The 18,537-nt window shown below is 38.3% G+C and overlaps 1 protein-coding gene across 1 annotated transcript in view; it reads left to right on the top strand.

Annotated features, from left to right (window-relative positions):
* fras1 (Fraser extracellular matrix complex subunit 1) overlaps positions 1 to 18,537 on the top strand; it is a gene marked incomplete in the record, with an annotated part of 260,581 nt that overhangs the window by 221,143 nt on the left and 20,901 nt on the right. The window contains 7 exon segments of the mRNA XM_014014601.1: positions 2,067 to 2,330; positions 2,454 to 2,645; positions 5,420 to 5,539; positions 7,722 to 7,901; positions 7,981 to 8,105; positions 13,452 to 13,592; positions 13,683 to 13,910. Coding sequence (XP_013870055.1) covers positions 2,067 to 2,330; positions 2,454 to 2,645; positions 5,420 to 5,539; positions 7,722 to 7,901; positions 7,981 to 8,105; positions 13,452 to 13,592; positions 13,683 to 13,910 — 1,250 coding nt within the window.

The raw sequence follows: 18,537 nt of genomic DNA, 5'->3' as shown, positions 1-18,537 counted from the left end.
CACACACACACACACACACACACACACACACACACACACACACACACACACACACACACACACGCACGCACATTACTCTCACTTCCGACAGCCAAACAAGTTGAAACAAGACAAACACACGGGTCCGGCGCCGCAGTGCTGCAGTTATCCGTCACACGCTCACATCGACTGACCTCCAAACGCTCGCTCTCGCTGACGGCTCCTCGACCGACGCAAATTGAGTTTCCCTCCTCGGACGCCGGAGCCCGGTGGGCCTGAAGAAATTGGTCCGCTGAAAAGGAAAAGTGTTTTTCTTGTTTTATGTGACAAGAAATATTTCTTCTCCGGCAGTTCGTCATCTGACTGTTTTAGCAAAGTGGGCAAAAATCCTGAACAGGGAGGAAAACTTGGATAAGAGGAATGTTGATCCGTCTGGTTTAATGTGTTGGATAAACTCTGCAGACTGAGATGAATGTTTAACAACAAAAGCCTCAGTTTTCTGTCTTCTTTAGCATCATCTTCAACCATTTACTGGCATTCAGCCACACCTGCTCCAGTTATTTCTAATAACAGACAGCCCCTCGCCCCTTAAAGCGCCGTAAAATCACCGGAGTGTACGAGCGATGGGGCAGAGCCACCAATGAATCTCAGGTGGCTTGTCTTTTCTGTTTTTTTACTTTCCTTACATGAGTGCCCTCCAAAATGCTCAGATTTATCAGAGAGATGCTCTAACCTGATAAAGACGTCAGGACTGTATGGAGCAGTGTGAGGGCCAAAATTAAGACTACATCTTTGTAGCAGGAGGCTATATCTATTCCTAATCCAGCTATTAATCTGATTAATGATAGGCAGACACCACTAACTGAGAGGCCGACACTGGAAAATGAGAAGGAGACTATTGTGTTAGCATTGGAAGTCTAGTGACTCGCATGGATAAGCTGGCGTTAGCATTAGAGAGGGTAGCAACTAGCGTGGATAAGCTGGCATTAATGTTGGAGAGGCTAGTAACTAGATGGATAAGCTAGTGTTAGCATCAGAAAGGCTAGCGACTAGCATGAATAACCTGGCGGTAGCATTGGAAAGGCCAGTGACTAGCATGGACAACCTGGTATTAGCATCGGAGAGGCTAGCGACTAGCATGGATAAGCTGGCGTTAGCATTGAGACTAGTGACTAAAATGGACATGCTGGCATTAGCATCGGAAAGGCTAGTGGCTAACATCAATAACCTGGTGTTAGCACTGAAGTTAACGACTACCATGGATAACCTGGTGTTAGCATCAGAGAGGCTAGTGACTAACATGAATAACATGGCATTAGCATTGGAGAGGCTAGCGACTAGCATAGGTAGACTGGCATTTGCATCAGAGAGGTTAGCGACTAGCATAGATAGACTGGTGTTAGCATCAGAGAGGCCAGCGACTAGCATGGATAAGCTGGTGTTAGCATTTAAGTTAGCGAATAGCATGGATAAACTGATGTTAGCATCAGAGAGGCTAGCAGCTAGTATGGATAAGCTGGTAGCACTGAAGTTAGCGACAGCATGGATAAGCTGATGTTAGCATTGAAGTTAGTGACTAGCATGGATAAACTAATGTTAGCATTGAAGTTAGCAACAAGCATGGATAACCTGATGTTGGCACCAGAGAGGCTATTGACTAACATGAATAACCTGGAATTAGCATTGGAGAGGCTAGCAACTAGCATAGATAGACTGACGTTAGCATCAAAGAGGCTAGTGACTAACATGGACAAGCTGGCATTAGCATCGAAGAGGCTAACGACTAGCATGGATAAACTGATGTTAGCATTGAAGTTAGCGACAAGCATGGATAAGCTGGCATTAGCTTTGAAGAAGTTAGTGACTAGCATGGAAAACCTGGTGTTAGCATCAGAGAGGCTAGCAACTAGCATGCCTAGGCTCCTCACCTACATTATTAGACACAAACTTTTTGAATAAATAAAACTTTCTAAAAAAAATGGTTGACAAACAAAACCTATAAGCGCCATGCACTGACAGGTGTTCAACATGAAGTCAAACATAAATGTTAAGCATAAAACCAAACCTAAAACAGAAACTGTTTCCAGGCAAACTGCGGCGGCGACAGTTTTACTCTCAGCCGCTGGAAAACGGTCGCGTCCTGGCGCGGGGCTCCACCTTCACCTACCAGGACGTCCTGGACCGGCTGCTGGTCTACACGCCGGACACGGTCAACGGGGGCGCCGACGAAATGGGCTTCACCCTCACCGACGGCGTCCACACCCTCACAGGCCGGCTGGAGTTCACCATGGACGTCAGGAAGAGCGAGGGACCGCGGATGACCGTCAACAGAGGCCTGCAGCTCACGGCAGGTGAGAGTCCGGACCAGGTGATCCGGGTCGTACGAGCAGAGAAACTTCACCACACCACGACTCTTATCTGGGTGAAAACAGACGAGGTTATAAGAGCTGCCTCCATTCTTTGTTTTATTTCAGGGTCGTCGTCAAAGATCACAGAGCAGAACCTGAAGGGCTCAGACCTGGACTCGGACAGCCTGAAGCTGCGGTACGTCCTGACCAAAGACCCTCCGGTGGGCAAACTTCTGCTCAGCAGCAGCAGCAGCCGTGTGGAAAAGGTTTCTGTCAAAGGTCCAGCTCACAGCTTCACTCAGGAGGACGTCAACAAAGGTCTCAGCTCTGTTTTTATTCCTTTTGTCTCCTGTCTTTATCCTCTTTAAACACGTTCAGCTGAAACGTTTCACTTAATAAATTCACCTTTAGTTCTGCTGTTGGCTATAAAAGACTAGAAGAATACAAATCAGACATACTTTCATCAAACTCAAGCAGTTAGGAGTTTTGGGAGTGAAACAGGAGATTTATTTATTTATTTATTTATTTATTTATTTATTTATTTATTTATTTATTTACGTTTTAAATATATTTGTGTTTTTAAAAATGTTGTAAAACCAATGATCATTCGACTTTACTTTTTTTTTCTTATGTACGGTACTCTTCTTTTAATCCTACGTGCGGTGACCTGTCAGTCAACTTCAGTGGCACTTACCCATTTGAATCTGTATGGAACTAAACTGGAACCTTAAGGTTTGTTTTAAAAAGTTTTGAAACTGAAAACAAATTAGAAACAAAAAGATTTTAAACTGAAAAACATTAATTTTTGATTATATGGTTTAATAGCCAGCCATATTTTTATGATACAATGGCCTGCTATACAATATTAATTAAATGACACAATGGTCTGCCATATTTTTTATTATACGAGGCAATGGCCTGCCATACACCATTAATAATATGACACAATAGCCTGCCATACATTGTTAATCATATGATACAATGGCTTGCCATATATTATTAATTATATGAAAGAACGGCTTTATACAGTATTAGTAATTTGATGATGGTCTGTCATATTTTTATTATTTGAGACAGTAGCCTGCCATACACCCTTAATAATATAATACAACGGACTTCCATACTTAGCAATAATATGATAGAACGGCATGGTACAGTATTAGTTATATGACACAATGGTCTCTCCTATTTTTTTATTATACGAGACAATGGCCTGCCATATGCCATTAATTATATTAAATAACAGCCTGCCATACATGGTTAACTATATGATACAACTGCTTGCCATACTTATCAATAATATGATAAAACGGATTGCTACAGAATTCGTATGACACAATGGTCTGTTATATTTTTTATAAAAAAGACAATGGCCTACCATACATCATTAATCATATGACACAATGGCTTGCCATACTTTGTTAATTATATGAAAGAACGGCTTTATACAGTGTTAGTAATTTGATGATGGTCTGTCATATTTTTTATTATTTGAGACAGTAGCCAGCCATACACCCTTAATTATATAATACAACGGCCTGCCATACTTAGCAATACTATGATAGAACGGCTTGGTACAATATTAGTCAAATGACACAATGGTCTCTCATATATTTTTTATTATACGAGACAATGGCCTGCCATATCCCATTAATTATATTAAATAACAGCCTGCCATATATGGTTAACTATATGATACAACTGCTTGCCATTCTTATCAATAATATGATAAAAGGGATTGCTACAGAATAATTCATATGACACAATGGTCTGTTATATTTTTAATAAACAAGACAATGGCCTGCCATACATCATTAATTATATGACACAATGGCTTGTCATACCTTGTTAATTATATGAAAGAATGGCTTTATACAGTATTAGTTATTTGATGATTGTCTGTCATATTTTTTATTATTTGAGACAGTAGCCTGCCATACACCCTTAATTATATAATACAACGGCCTGCCATACTTAGCAATACTATGATAGAATGGCTTGGTACAGTATTAGTCAAATGACGCAATGGTCTCTCATTTTTTTTATTATACGAGACAATGGCCTGCCATATACCATTAATTATATTAAATAACAGCCTGCCATACATGGTTAACTATATAATACAACTGCTTGCCATTCTTATCAATAATATGATAAAACAGATTGCTACAGAATAATTCGTATGACACAATGGTCTGTTATATTTTTAATAAACGAGACAATGGCCTGCCATACATCATTTATTACATGACACCATGGCTTGCCATACCTTGTTAATTATATGAAAGAACGGCTTTATACAGTGTTAGTTATTTGATGATGGTCTGTCATATTTTTTATTATTTGAGACAGTAGCCTGCCATACACCCTTAATTATATAATACAATGGCCTGCCATACTTAGCAATACTATGATAGAACGGCTTGGTACAATATTAGTCATATGACACAATGGTCTTTCATATTTTTTTATTATAGGAGACAATGGCCTGCCATATACCATTAATTATATTAAATAACAGCCTGCCATACACGGTTAACTATATAATACAACTGCTTGCCATACATCATCAATGATATGATAAAACAGAATATGACACAATGGTCTGTTATATTTTTATTATACAAGACAATGGCCTGCCATACATCATTAATTATATGACACAATGGCCTTTTTTGTTCAGTATAAAAAATTGTTTTCAGATTAAAATCTATTTTTCAGTACCAGTTTTTTTTTTGGTTTAATTTTTTTTTAATTTAATGGCCCCAATTTAGTTCCACAGTTCCGCCCCAGAATAAAACAATCAAGGCTGCAGCGTCCAGCTCTGAAAACCAAACAAATATTTAATAATTATTGGACAAACAGGTAGATCAGGTCATAAAGGTGGGCGTGGCTGAGGGGGGGGTGGGGGGGTTCACACATGTCTCTGGTCTCTTGATCGCACTGAGAATTCAGTGAGACTGAAACTAGTGTCCAGTGGTCTCAGCTTCTTTGTCGGTCCTGTTCTTTACAACAGTGTAGCTGTAATTAAACAGATGTTATCATTTAACTCGTGTAATTAGGGTCACGAGCCGATGCTCCGTGTCTTACAGGCCTTCTGCAGTTCAGCCATGAGAAGGGTGAGAAAGGCGGCAGCCTGTCCTTCAAGTTCAACCTGGTGGATCCTGAAGGCAACAAACTGATCGACCAGTCCTTCTTCATCAGCGTGCTCGGTGAGGGTTCTCCGCGCTCTCCGTTACCTGCAGCTAAAACGAAAAAAGCCTGAAGTGTTCTTTCATTTGTCGGAGAAGACAAGGCAATTACTGCAGATTTATGCCTTCGTCCTGATGGGCCGCCGCCGCTGCCGCACATCGGTCACATCCTGAATACAAAAACGTGCCGAGACGGCTCCTTCTGTTACCATTTTTAAGTCGTGAAAATTCCCATTATGAGGTCATTTAAAATGACTACAGAAGGATTAGGGAAATAAAGTCATTAAAATGTTAACGTGTGAAGAGAATAATACAGATGATCTAATTATCTGGGATATTTTAGGTGAAGTGGATCGTTCATAATTTGGGGATATTGCTTTAATTTTAAGGTTTTAATGAATTTTAATAAATGCTGTTGCTTTTTTTAGGATAGAAACTGATTTTGTGGCATTTATACCGTTGCCTGTGAGCCATGTTTTGTCTTTTATCAAAACATTCAGCTCCTTCATGACTTTTGATACTTGAACAATTTATACTTTTTGACATATTCAGCTTTTTCTGCCATTTTTCTCTCATTGAAAATGAACAGAGTTGTCTTCAGATCCTTGAAACTCTTTAAAATATTCAGAAATCTTTACTGTATTTTTCACCTTTTGGTCCTGATTTGGCTTTTTTTTTACTTTTTTGTTCTAATTCCAGCTTCTATTTAGCTGATTTTAGCTTTTTTCTGCTTTTTGAAGCTATCATTATGACCTTTTCTGCTATGCTACTTCTGCTGCTTTAAACTCTTTTTTGTTCCTTTCACTTCCTTTCTGCCCATTTCAGATTTTTGTCCCTTTCAGCTGTATTTCTGCTCCTTTTACTTTTTTATCTGCATATTTCTGTGTTTTTCAGCTGTTCTCTGACAGTTTCAGATTCTTCAGGAAAATCGATCAATCATTCGGCTAATTTTGTGTCCCACCTCATCAAGTATTAAAAGTTCAGTTTAGTTAAAGTGCCTGTGACATGATTTTTTTTTTACAATAAATATGAATGTATTTTWGGAAAGATAACATTGATAACATATTATAAAAAAGATTTCACGCTGCTGAGATGAACAGATGTTGAGATATTTGCATGTGAAGTAACCGGAAGTGATGTCAAAGGGGAATGTCTGAGTGTGAACAGAGCGATGCTAAAATGGGTAACTACACAGACTAGAAAATAATCTGATGTTTCTTTATATTATTTTAATCTCTATCAGTAGCTGCGTTTCCATTGACCATGAAAATGCGCAAATTAGAATTTTGAAAATAAATTTTCTCAATGGAAACACGTCAATTTTACGTTTTTCGACAAAATGTTTTTGCTCTAGGATGAGGTGGTTTTTCAGCCGTATCAAAATTGGTGTTTTTCGCAAAACTGCAATGGAAACACTTTTTTCACATCACAGGAGTCACGTGATCAACAACCGGCTGTTTCTACTGGTGAAAAAGACAACAAAGAAGATAACAGGAAGTAGAAGTAGTAGTAATATCACAGAAGTAGTATAAAATAGTAAACTCACCGACCACAATTTCCCAAAAACACAGCATACGTAGCCGCTCCCAAGTAGGGAATTGTCTCTGGAAAGCCTCGATAAAAGACGCTGACGCCTCCTCTGATGATGAGCGCTAGTGTCGTGGTAGCAACATGCTATGTGTTTACATCCATCGCTGCCATGTTTGTAATGACTTATCATGAGAACAAACGTATTCACGTGACTTTAATAGCATTTCTTACTTAATGGAAACACCACAGTTGTGAAACTGTGTTTTCGACATTAACAGAATATCGACAAAATTTTCAGCACATTTGCAATGAAAACACAGCTATAGAGAGGTGAGAGAGTCAAAATTCAAATAATATTGTTTAAATAAACAAAAACTGGGGAGTTTTCTTTATTAAAGAGTTCCCCTTTGATGTCACTTTCTGTTTCACTATAGTTGAGCAAATTTCAAAAGAAAATATGCCAATTACGTGACATAACAGAGAAAATTATGTGTATTATGCTAAATTTCTTAAATATAAATATGTTTTTTTTATTTTTTGTATTTCATGGGTATGCATGTCACAGCCACTTTAAAAAAATTTCAGCTGAATTATTCATCAATAAGCATTCACGATATTTGTCTAGTTGCGTTAATATTTGTGTATTTTTTTTAATCGACCCCGACGCCTGCAGAGGACCACCTTCCTCCCTCTGTGGATGTGAACAAAGGCCTGGTGTTGGATGAAAACTCCATAAAGAAGTTGACCACCCTGCAGCTGTCGGCCAGCGATCAGGACAGCGAGCCGGGTGAACTCGTCTACCGGATCACCTCACCGACGGGCCTCGGGCAGCTGGAGCACGTCGCACACCCAGGTAGGGCATGCCCATGTCACCGTTTTAGACTCGTGCACCAGAACCGCAACCGATGAGCAAAATACTGACCTCTCTGCAGGTAGCAGGATCTCTTCCTTCACCCAGGCCGACCTGGCGTCACGCAGCGTCCAGTACGTCCACACCAGTGAAGAAGAGAAGCACGCGGACCAGTTCTCCTTCACCGTGTCCGACGGCACAAACGAGGTAAACGTGGGGCCAGACACCAAGTTTGGTTCTCAGAATAAAGTTGTCAAAAAAAAGGATGTAATCTGAACGACCAAACATTTCACAACCTGAGGACACGCGTGATTTTCACTTGTTTTTTTCTGCAGAGAAGAAGCTTCTCATTAGGAAGCAAAACCTTTTTTTTCTACAAGTGATTGAGCTCTCAGCCGCTAATTTGCTGCTCATTTGTTGTGATTTGAAGACACTGTAGATTCTTGTTCGCTTTTAATTTCCCATCCATCTTCTGCCTGTTTAGCTCTAATGAGAGAAATTTCCAGCTATTCAACAAAGAACTGAGATGTACAGTATATGTAGTTTAATTGGTCTCAAAAGCCTTGTTTCATGACATGAGCACTCAGTTCAATAAGTAGAAAGTTAGTTCCTTAGTCCAGCGGTCTTTCAGTTCCTTACCTTATTTTTGAAAACTTAAAGTGTTCCAGTTTTGTTGGGAGACTGGGATATCTTGGTCAGGTAAGTATACAGATCAGCCCCATGTCTACAGTTTAATCACCACTATTCCCTGAGCTGTAAAAAATAAAAATGAAAAAATAACAAGAACTTTATTGTTGCAAATTGTTGGGGAAGAACAAAATAGTCTCCCGAATTAGAGGAACAGATTTGAACCAAAGAACCTAAGTATAAATATTTAGTTTTCTATATATTTCCCAGTATTTATATGTCTTGGTAACTATGTATTCCTGGTACTTATGTTTCACGGTACTTTTGTTTTCCAGCATCTATATTACCTGGTATCTATATTTCTCAGTATTTATGTGGATCCCTATTTTTCCCGGTCTCTATGTTCATCTATGTTTCCCGGATCTCTATGTTTCCTGGGATCTGTTTTTCTTGGTAGAATAGAAATAGCCTTTATTGTCTCGCCGAGGGGAAATTTAGGTACCTATGTTTCCCGGATCCCTATGTTTCTTGGTACCTATATTTCCTGGATCCCTATGTTTCTTGGTACAGTACCTATGTTTCTTGGTACCTATGTTTTCTGGTACCTATGTTTCTTGGTACCTATGTTTCCCGGATCCCTATGTTTATTGGTACCTATATTTCCTGGATCCCTATGTTTCTTGGTACCTATGTTTCCTGGATCCCTATGTTTCTTGGTACAGTACCTATGTTTCTTGGTACCTATGTTTCCTGGATCCCTATGTTTCTTGGTACAGTACCTATGTTTTCTGGTACCTATGTTTCCCGGATCCCTATGTTTCTTGGTACCTATGTTTCCTGGTATCTATGTTTCCTGGTACCTCTGTTTCTTGGTACCTATATTTTCTGGTACCTATGTTTCCTGGTACCGGTTTCTTGGTACCTATGTTTTTGGTACCTATGTTTCTTGGTACCTGTTTCTTAATACCTATGTTTCTTGGAACCTATGTTTCTTGATATCTATGTTTCTTGGTACCTATGTTTCCCAGATCCCTATGTTTCCTGGTACCTGTGTTTTTGGTACGTACGTTCACTGGATCCCTTTGTTTCTCAGTATCTATGTTCCCCAAATCGCTATGCATTCCTGGTACCTATGTACCCTGGTATTTATATTTCCCAGTTCTTATGTTCCCAGGTATTGTTCCTGGCAGACCCATGCATGTATTTCCTGATATCTATGTTTCCTGGTACCTATGTTTTCCAGATTCTTGTTTTCCAGTTCCCTATGTTTCCCCGATCCATGTTCCATAGATCCCTATGTTTTTCTGGTACCTATGTTCCATGGTACCTTTGTTCCCAAGTATCTATTTTGCCCAGTGCCTATGTTTCCCAGTATCCATGTTCCCCGTTACCTATGTTCCTCTGTATCTATGTTTCCCATTGCCTGGATCCCTGTTTTTCTGTACTTATGTTTTCACAGTACCCATATGTCCAAGTAAGTTGCCTAGATGGAAATGTATAAATTGAGACAGTATATACCAGGGAACATAGGTATGGACCCATTCTTCTATGTGAGAATCGATACATGCATACATGTGAAACCTCCATAAACCTCTGCACATAGAGAAAACCCAACACTGTAGGCTGTTTTCTGTGTTGTTTATCACACCTGTGTTACGTTTCTGTGTGATGAAGGAGCACTTCAGCTCCTCCAGCTCCCTCGCTTAACCTCGTGCATAAATTTGTCTTGCTAATCAGAATTAATGAGAAACACTAGAACTAAAGTAAACAAGTTGAAAAAAAGGTCATTTGTCCTTTACGCATGAGTGGTTAATGTTTGAAATGCTTCAGTGCTTTTTGTTTTGGAGTTTAGGAGGTTTGGGATTTTTGTTAAAAAGCTACTGTATACATGTTATTTAGGTCAATATGAAGCTGCAGAAGGGCTCGCTCTTTTTCTGGTCCAGCTGCTAATTGTGCCATTTATTTGATGTCATTTGAGTTTCACGCTAGAAATGTTGTGCCGTTTGTAAAATTTTGCTGAGATCACACAGCACACAAAGTTTTCACTTGACTTGAAGTGTGCGTGTGTTTTCCCAGATGTCTTAACTCTGAAATATGTGCAGCTTAGTTAGAAATATTTTAGCATACCGGAGCTCATTAACTTGCTCTGTTTAGCTGGAGGCTAAAGACTAAAAGCTACATTAGCCACAAGCATAACACTGTCTCCAAATGAGCTGGCAGCTGTTGTGTTCCATCGTTTGTAAGAAATTAATCACATTTTACAAGTAACAACAAATGGACGTAAAAAAAACACACTGATGTTCATTTAGTTTCTAATTTTATTGTGCTGGATGTTAAATGCTAAAAGGTACATTAGCCACTAGGACGACACAGTCTCTAACAAAACTGGCAGCTGTTAAAAGTGTAGCTTATAAAAGATTTGCAACGTTTTTACACGTAAAAATGTCTGTAAACATAAATAAAAATGTCTCTCATTAGCTTATTTGGATTAGCTTTAGGCTAAACAGTAAAAGCTACATTAGCCGCTAGCATAACACAGTCCCTAACAGAGCTCACAGTTGTTCTGATGCATTTAAATGGTCTTGTTTTATATGTATTAAAAAACTGTAACAGAATAATAAAAATAACTGAAGCTCATTAACGTTCTCTTTTTCTCTGCCGAAGGCTAAATGCTGGTCAATGCTATGTGAGCCTCTATTAGCATAATGCAGTTCAAACAGAATAGACAACTTTTGTGTTGCATTATTTAATAAACAATATTTTTTAACAAGTAACTGGAGCAAAAATAATAATAACTAAAGCTCACTAACTTTCTCTTTTACTCTGCTAAAGCCTATATGTTTGATGCTATGTTAGCTTCCATTAGCATAACCAGTCCAAAGAAAATATGTTGAGTTGCATTATTTAATTAATGGTCTTTTTTTTACAAGTATTAAAAACTTTTAACAAAATAAGAACAACTGAAGTTCACTAACTTTCTCTTTTTCTCTGCTGAAGGTCAGCAAGGTCAGTGCTATGTTAGCCTCTATTAGCAAAACTCAGTACAAACAGAATAGACAACTGTTGTGTTGCATTATTTATTAATAAATGGTCTTGTTTTGCAAGTACAGCGGGTAAAATAAGTATTGAACACGTCACCATTTTTCTCAGTAAATATATTACTAGAGGTGCTAATGACATGAAATTTTCACCAGATGTCGGTAACAACCYAAGTGATCCATACATACAAAGAAATCAAACCATAAATGTCCAGAAATGAAGTTATTTGTAATAATGTGGAATGGCACAGGGAAAAAGTATTGAACACATGAAGAAAGGGAGGTGTAAAAAGGCATGGAAAGCCAAGACACCAGCTGAACTCTCTCAGTAATTAGAAAGCAAGCCTGCCCCTTGTCAGTGCAAGTTAATATCAGCTGGTTCAGTCCCAAATGATGGCCAGGTATCACACAAGAACCATCTGATGATGGGTAAAAGTAAAGAGCTCTCTCAAGACCTTCACAACCTTATTGTTGCAAAGCATAATGATGGCATCGGTTACAGAAGAATGTCTAAACTTCTGAAGGTTCCAGTGAGCACTGTTGGGGCCATAATTCAGAAGTGGAAAGAACATTATTTCACCATAAACCGACCACGACCAGGTGCTCCTCACAAGATTTCTGACAGAGGAGTGAAAAGAATGATCAGAAGAGTTGTCCAAGAGCCAAGGACCACTTGTGGAGAGCTTCAGAAAGACCTGGAATTAGCAGGTACGATTGTTTCAAAGAAAACAATAAGTAATGCACTGAACCACAATGGCCTGTATGCACGCTCACCACGCAAGACTCCACTGCTGAAGAAACAGCATGTTGAAGCTCCTTTAAAGTTTGCTGCACAACATTTAAACAAGCCTGTGTAATACTGGGAGAATATAGTCTGGTCAGATGAGACCAACATTGAACTGTTTGGATGCCAGAATACACATCATGTTTGGAGGTCAAATGGCACTGCACATCAGCCCAAAAACACCATACCAACAGTGAAGTTTGGAGGTGGGAACATCATGGTGTGGGGCTGTTTTTCAGCATATGGTACTGGCAAACTTCAAATAATTGAAGGAAGGATGAATGGAAAAATGTACAGAGACATTCTTGATAAAAATCTGCTTCCATCTACCAGGATGATGAAGATGAAACGTGGCTGGACATTTCAGCAAGACAATGAGCCCAAACACAAAGCCAAGGAAACTCTCAGTTGGTTTCAGAGAAAGAAACTAAAGCTGCTGGAATGGCCCAGCCAATCACCTGACCTGAATCCAACAGAAAATCTATGGAAAGAACTAAAGATCAGAGTTCATAGAAGAGGTCCACGAAACCTTCAAGATTTGAAGACTGTTTGTGTGGAAGAATGGGCCAAAATCACACCTGAGCAATGCATGCCACTAGTTTCTCCATACAGGAGGCGTCTTGAAGCTGTCATTGACAACAAAGGCTTTTGTACAAAGTATTAGATAAATTTCAGTAAGTGTGTTCAATACTTTTTCCCTGTGCCATTCCACATTATTACAAATAACTTCATTTCTGGACATTTATGGTTTGATTTCTTTGTATGTATGGATCACTTGGGTTGTTACCAACATCTGGTGAAAATTTCATGTCATTAGCACCTCTAGTAATATATTTACTGAGAAAAATGGTGACGTGTTCAATACTTATTTTACCTGCTGTATTATTAACTGAAAGAAAAAAAACCACTAAAGCTCATGAACTTATTTTCTGCTGGAAGCTGAACACTTAATGCTACATTAGCTTATGCTAACACCAACAGAACAAATGGACGTGTTTGTTTGGTGTGTGAAACAATAGCCAGGTTTTCACAAAGACAGTAACAATATGTGGAAATTTGAAGTCCAACATTAACAGCTTTGGTCAAATTTCCCCTTGTTTCTAGGTTGCTCAGACGTTTTACATCACCATCAGGCCTGTGGACGACTCGCTGCCTCTGCTCCAGGTGCCCGGTATGAGAGTCCAGGAGGGTGTGAGGAAGACCATCACTGAATTTGAGCTGAAGGCTACTGATGCAGACACAGAGGTAATACTTTAAACTATTTAAATCTATTTAAAAACAGAAAATGTCTTTTTAATCCTTTTAACCTCTTCTCTCCACCGAAACCACCTGAAGGCGGAGTCCATCGTCTTCACCGTCGTCCAGCCTCCTCGCCACGGCTCCATTGAGCGCACCGGCAATGGCCAACACTACCGACAGACCAGCACCTTCACCATGGACGACATCTACCAGAACCGCATCAGCTACAACCACGACGGCTCCAACTCACTCAAAGACCGCTTCACCTTCTCCGTGGCCGACGGCACCAACCTGTTCTTCATGGTGGAGGAGGCCGGCAAGGAGGTGTGTTGATGTGTTATAACATCTTTATTACAGCCAGGGGCACCAGCAAGACGGGGCCAGGGGGGGCAATAAGCTGGCCCTCCCAGTGGCCCTCCCAGTTTTATCCTCTTGAGTACCCAGGTTTTTCCTTTTTCAATTCCCTTACCTATTTAGGAATAGAACCTCATAAATATAAACACAAATACTGATTTTTTTAACAATTAAGAGTTAAAAACATTATTTTATATTTTATTTAAAATAAAAAAAATTAATTAAATGAAAATGTAGCACCTCTGAATAARGACAACCRGACCAGTCTAAAAYCAATGTTCTCAAATAAAGATGGAGGTTCTCATGAGGTTATATTCATAGATATATTTTWATCAAATATTAATTAAATAATTTTAATAATTATATGATAAATATAAAATGAGGCAGTACAGTACAGTTGGTAGAGCAACATGTTGCCTCTAAAGAAGAAGGTTCTAGATCAACTTCCTGTTCTCCAGGTACTCCAGTTTTCTCTCACAGACCAAAATCAAATTTATTATGACATAAAAACAAATAACTTAATAATTTGGGATAAAACTACAGTGGATGTAGTTTGTAATTGTGCTTGTTTTAGTCTTTATTTCCAGTTTTGGGTTTTTATAATCACAGTTTTTTTTCACAAAAGTAAAACATCAACAAACAAATAAAAATTTTAACAAACATAGAAGAGGTGATGGCTTTAAATTTAAAAAAGCTTGTTCCTTGTAAATGTCTTTAAAATATGTATTTTGACATTTTTAAATAAAATCAATCATTTTTGAAGGAAACTGTCCCCATCAAATTTAAAATTCAACTAATTTAAAACCCCACGTTTACCATAAAACATTAGTTCATCCAGTGTTTCTCTTGTTTAACAGATAAATTTATTTCATTTTACCTATAAAAAACTCACATTAAGTGTTTTCCTATGTAGGTAAAAATCTGTTTAACAACCTGTTAAAATACATCAGAATGCAGGAAATGACATTTACTTATTTAAAAATTTTCTGGGGAGGACCACCAGATCCCCCGTCAGTGGGTCCGCCCAACATTACAAATACTTACTCTTGTTTTTTGTCTCTGAATGTCATAAAATCAGTGATTTTATCTGTGAAATTATAAATTGAACATCTGTTGGCAAATCTATAGCTTTATATTGCCATAGTTTTCAATTTGTCATTTTTACAAACACATCATAAATTTTCTGTGATAGATATTAGTTTTGGTGTGCCCCCCCTGGTTTTTCAGTGGACCCCCCATGGCCCCCCCTGAAAAAAATTTCTGCAGGCCCCACTGATTACAGCTGGATGATTGAAGCAGAGGGTTTGATCTTTGTGAAGACGTGTGGTACTTTTTTTTGACAACAAACAAATAAAACGATCAAATCTTTATGAATCTTTTGACACTGTTGACCACGACATCTTACTGAATCGACTGGAGAGTTGGGTCGGACTCTCCGGTCCAGTGCTCCACTGGTTTGATTCTTACATAAAAATACAGGGATTTCTTTGTTTCAATCGGAAACTTCTCATCAGAGAGGTCAAAGGTCACATGTGGGGTACCCCAAGGCTCAATCCTCGGACCCCTTCTTTTCAATATTTATATGCACCCGCTGGCTCAGGTTATAGCAGGAAATAGGATTAGCTACCATAACTACGCAGATGATACACAGCTCTACATCACGATGTCACCAGGTGACTCTGAACCAATCCATTCACTGAACAGGTGCTAAGAACAGATAAATGTGTGGACGTGCCAAAACTTTCTCCAGCTGAACAGAAACAAAACTGAAGTTATTATCTTTGGACCTCAAGAGGAGCGAACTAGAGTCAATGCACGGCTTCAGTTATTAAAGCTAAAAACCAGCGATCAGGCCCGAAACCTGGGAGTAGTGATGGACTCTGACCTGAACCTTCAAAGYCACATTAAGACAGTCACAAAGTCGGCCTTCTATCACCTGAAGAACATCTCCAGGATTAGAGGACTAATGTCTCAGCGTGATCCAGAGAAACTCATCCGTACGTTTATCTTTAGCCTCATTGATTACTGCAGCAGCGTCTTCACAGGTCTGACTAATAAATCGATCAAACAGCTGCAGCTGATCCAGAACGCTGCTGCTCGCGTTCTCACTAAAACCAGGAAGACAGAGCAAAAAACACCAGTTTTAAAGTCCCTTCACTGGCTCCCTGTAGCTCAAAGAATAGGCTTTAAAATACTGCTGTTAGTTTATAAATCACTGAACGGTTCAGCACCACAATACATTAAAGATCTGTTATTGCCGTACCAACCGTCTAGACCCATCAGATCCTCTGGTTCTGGTGTGCTTCGCATCCCCAGAACCAGAACCAAACGAGGAGAAGCAGCGTTCAGTTTCTGTGCACCACGGATTTGGAACAAACTTCCAGAAAACTGTAAAACAGCTGAAACACTGGGTGCCTTTAAATCTCAAATTAAAACACACCTGTTTAGAGTTGTTTATGGCTAAATTAGGATTAGAGTTTGGGTTTTGATGTCTTCAATGTTTTTATCTTTTCTTTTATCTGACATGCTGTTTTTATTTTAATTATGTAAAGCACTTTGAAATGCCTTGCTGCTGAAATGTGCTATACAAATAAAATTTGATTGATTGATTGATGAAACAGACTTTAATGGAAACAATTAGATAAAGTTGGAAAATCTTGAAAAAATATAATTTTATGCTTAATTTAGCAGTTTTTGTGCAAAAACTAGAACATCCAGATCCAGAGGTCTTTAAATAGTCAACAAGTCTGTTGTTTTTGCATTCAAGGACTGTTATAATCATCAAATATTGACAAGAAAAGAATCATTTTCTCCATCAGCTTCGTCCCTTTTTATTTAGTAGCTAAATAGAGTAATTTGTTGAAACATGTGAAGAGTTTTAATGAGTGCATCAATGGTTTGGCAGTTTTTCAGCCTGACTTTAGGACTAATTTTCTCTAATTTCTGAAGGTTGACTCTGTGTTTAACCCCTCAGGGACGTTCTGAGGTTTTAGTGCTTTAAATACTTCATTCGAAGAGAAATTCAGATTTTTCTGAGATGCTTGTAGCTCCACCATTTTAGAAGAAAATGTCCAAATAATCCGAGCCTGATCGAGCTCACAGTTCTAACAGAAGTGTCTCCAGGTTTCAGAGATGTTGAAGGCTTGGACGTTTTGAGTTTTCATATTCATGTTTTTTTTTTCAATCTTAAATTTTAGATTTGTACAAAAACTAGACGTGGTTAAAATGAGACAAATATAAAATAAAACATTTTAATTCTACAATAAAAAAACACGCGGCTCAGTTGAGAATACAGTACTTTGAGTTTTGGATCTGTTTTTGTCTTATTCAACTTTTGACTAGTAGCTATTAGCTTAAAGCTAATTTCTGTTACATTTAGATTTTAGCTACACGTTCATTAATGTTAGCGTTTATCTACTTTTAGCATTTAGCTACAGTTTTGCTTTCTTCAGCTTGTAGCTATAATTTTTCTTACATTTAGCTTTTAGCCTGGTCAGCCAGTTTTGACTATTTTAGCTTTTAGCTATGTTTTAGTTAATTTAAGCTTTTATTCACTGTTTTGTTCCTTTTACTATAGTTTGTTTTCAGCTTCATAACTATTTTGATATTTCATTTTTAGTTACTGTTTTGCGCTCTTCAACTTAGCTTTTAGCCTCGGTTTGGCTGCTTTAGCTTGTAATAAAAAAGTTGATAATTTTAGAATTTAACCATAATATTACTAAATTCAGATGATTTACTAATTTTAGCATTTAGCCACAGTGTTGCTAATTTTAGACTTAGATATGTTTTTACTATTTTTTAGCTTTTTTTTTCCATTTTGCCTTTTTTAATATATTTTATTGAATTTTCTCTTTTAAGACAGAAACTTACAAACAACATACTCAACATTGTAAACATGTGATTTTGCTTATTATTAATTTTCAGCTATATTTGCTTAATTAAGCTTTTAGCTACTGTTAGCTGACTTTTAGCATGAAGCTATTGTTTTTTTCCCCATATTTTAGCTATTATTTTCCGCTTTCAGTAGCTTTTAGCTTTTGTTTTTTACTTAAAGCTTTTAGTCATGGTTTTAATCATTTTAGCATTTAGCCGCAGTGTTGCTAATTCTAGCTTTTAACTGCAGTTTTGCTAGTTTTAGCTTTTAGATCCTGTTTTGATCATTTGGGTTTGTTTCAGCTTGTTTTACCTTCTAGAATCCAGCTTTAGCTGCTAAAATTTGAGCAAATTTCTTCAGCGTTTTCACAGAAAATAAAGTTTATCTTTTTATTTTTCTGTAACAGTAATCCTGAATCCCTCAGGTTGATCCTGATGCTCGTCCAGCTGTTTGCTGGAAAAGTTCCTCACAGCTCATAGAAAAGTCAACATGTGTGTTTGTGTGTGTGTGTGTGTGTGTCTGTGTGTGTTTAATGGCAGCTTTATGTTGTTATGAAGGTAAAATGAACTCCTCTTCTTGTCAGCTCAGTCCTCCCTCTCCTCCGCCTCCGACCACCTGTCATTACTAATCACCTGCATGATTAAACTGAACAACAGCTTGAAGGTATTGATATCCAGAGTCTCACACACACACACACACACACACACACACACACACACACAC

Source organism: Austrofundulus limnaeus, unplaced genomic scaffold (assembly GCF_001266775.1).
Source record: "Austrofundulus limnaeus strain Quisiro unplaced genomic scaffold, Austrofundulus_limnaeus-1.0 Scaffold117, whole genome shotgun sequence".
Lineage (NCBI taxonomy): Eukaryota > Metazoa > Chordata > Actinopteri > Cyprinodontiformes > Rivulidae > Austrofundulus > Austrofundulus limnaeus.
The sequence above is the reverse complement of the archived record's forward strand: the minus strand, read 5'-3'. Positions and strand labels throughout refer to the sequence as shown.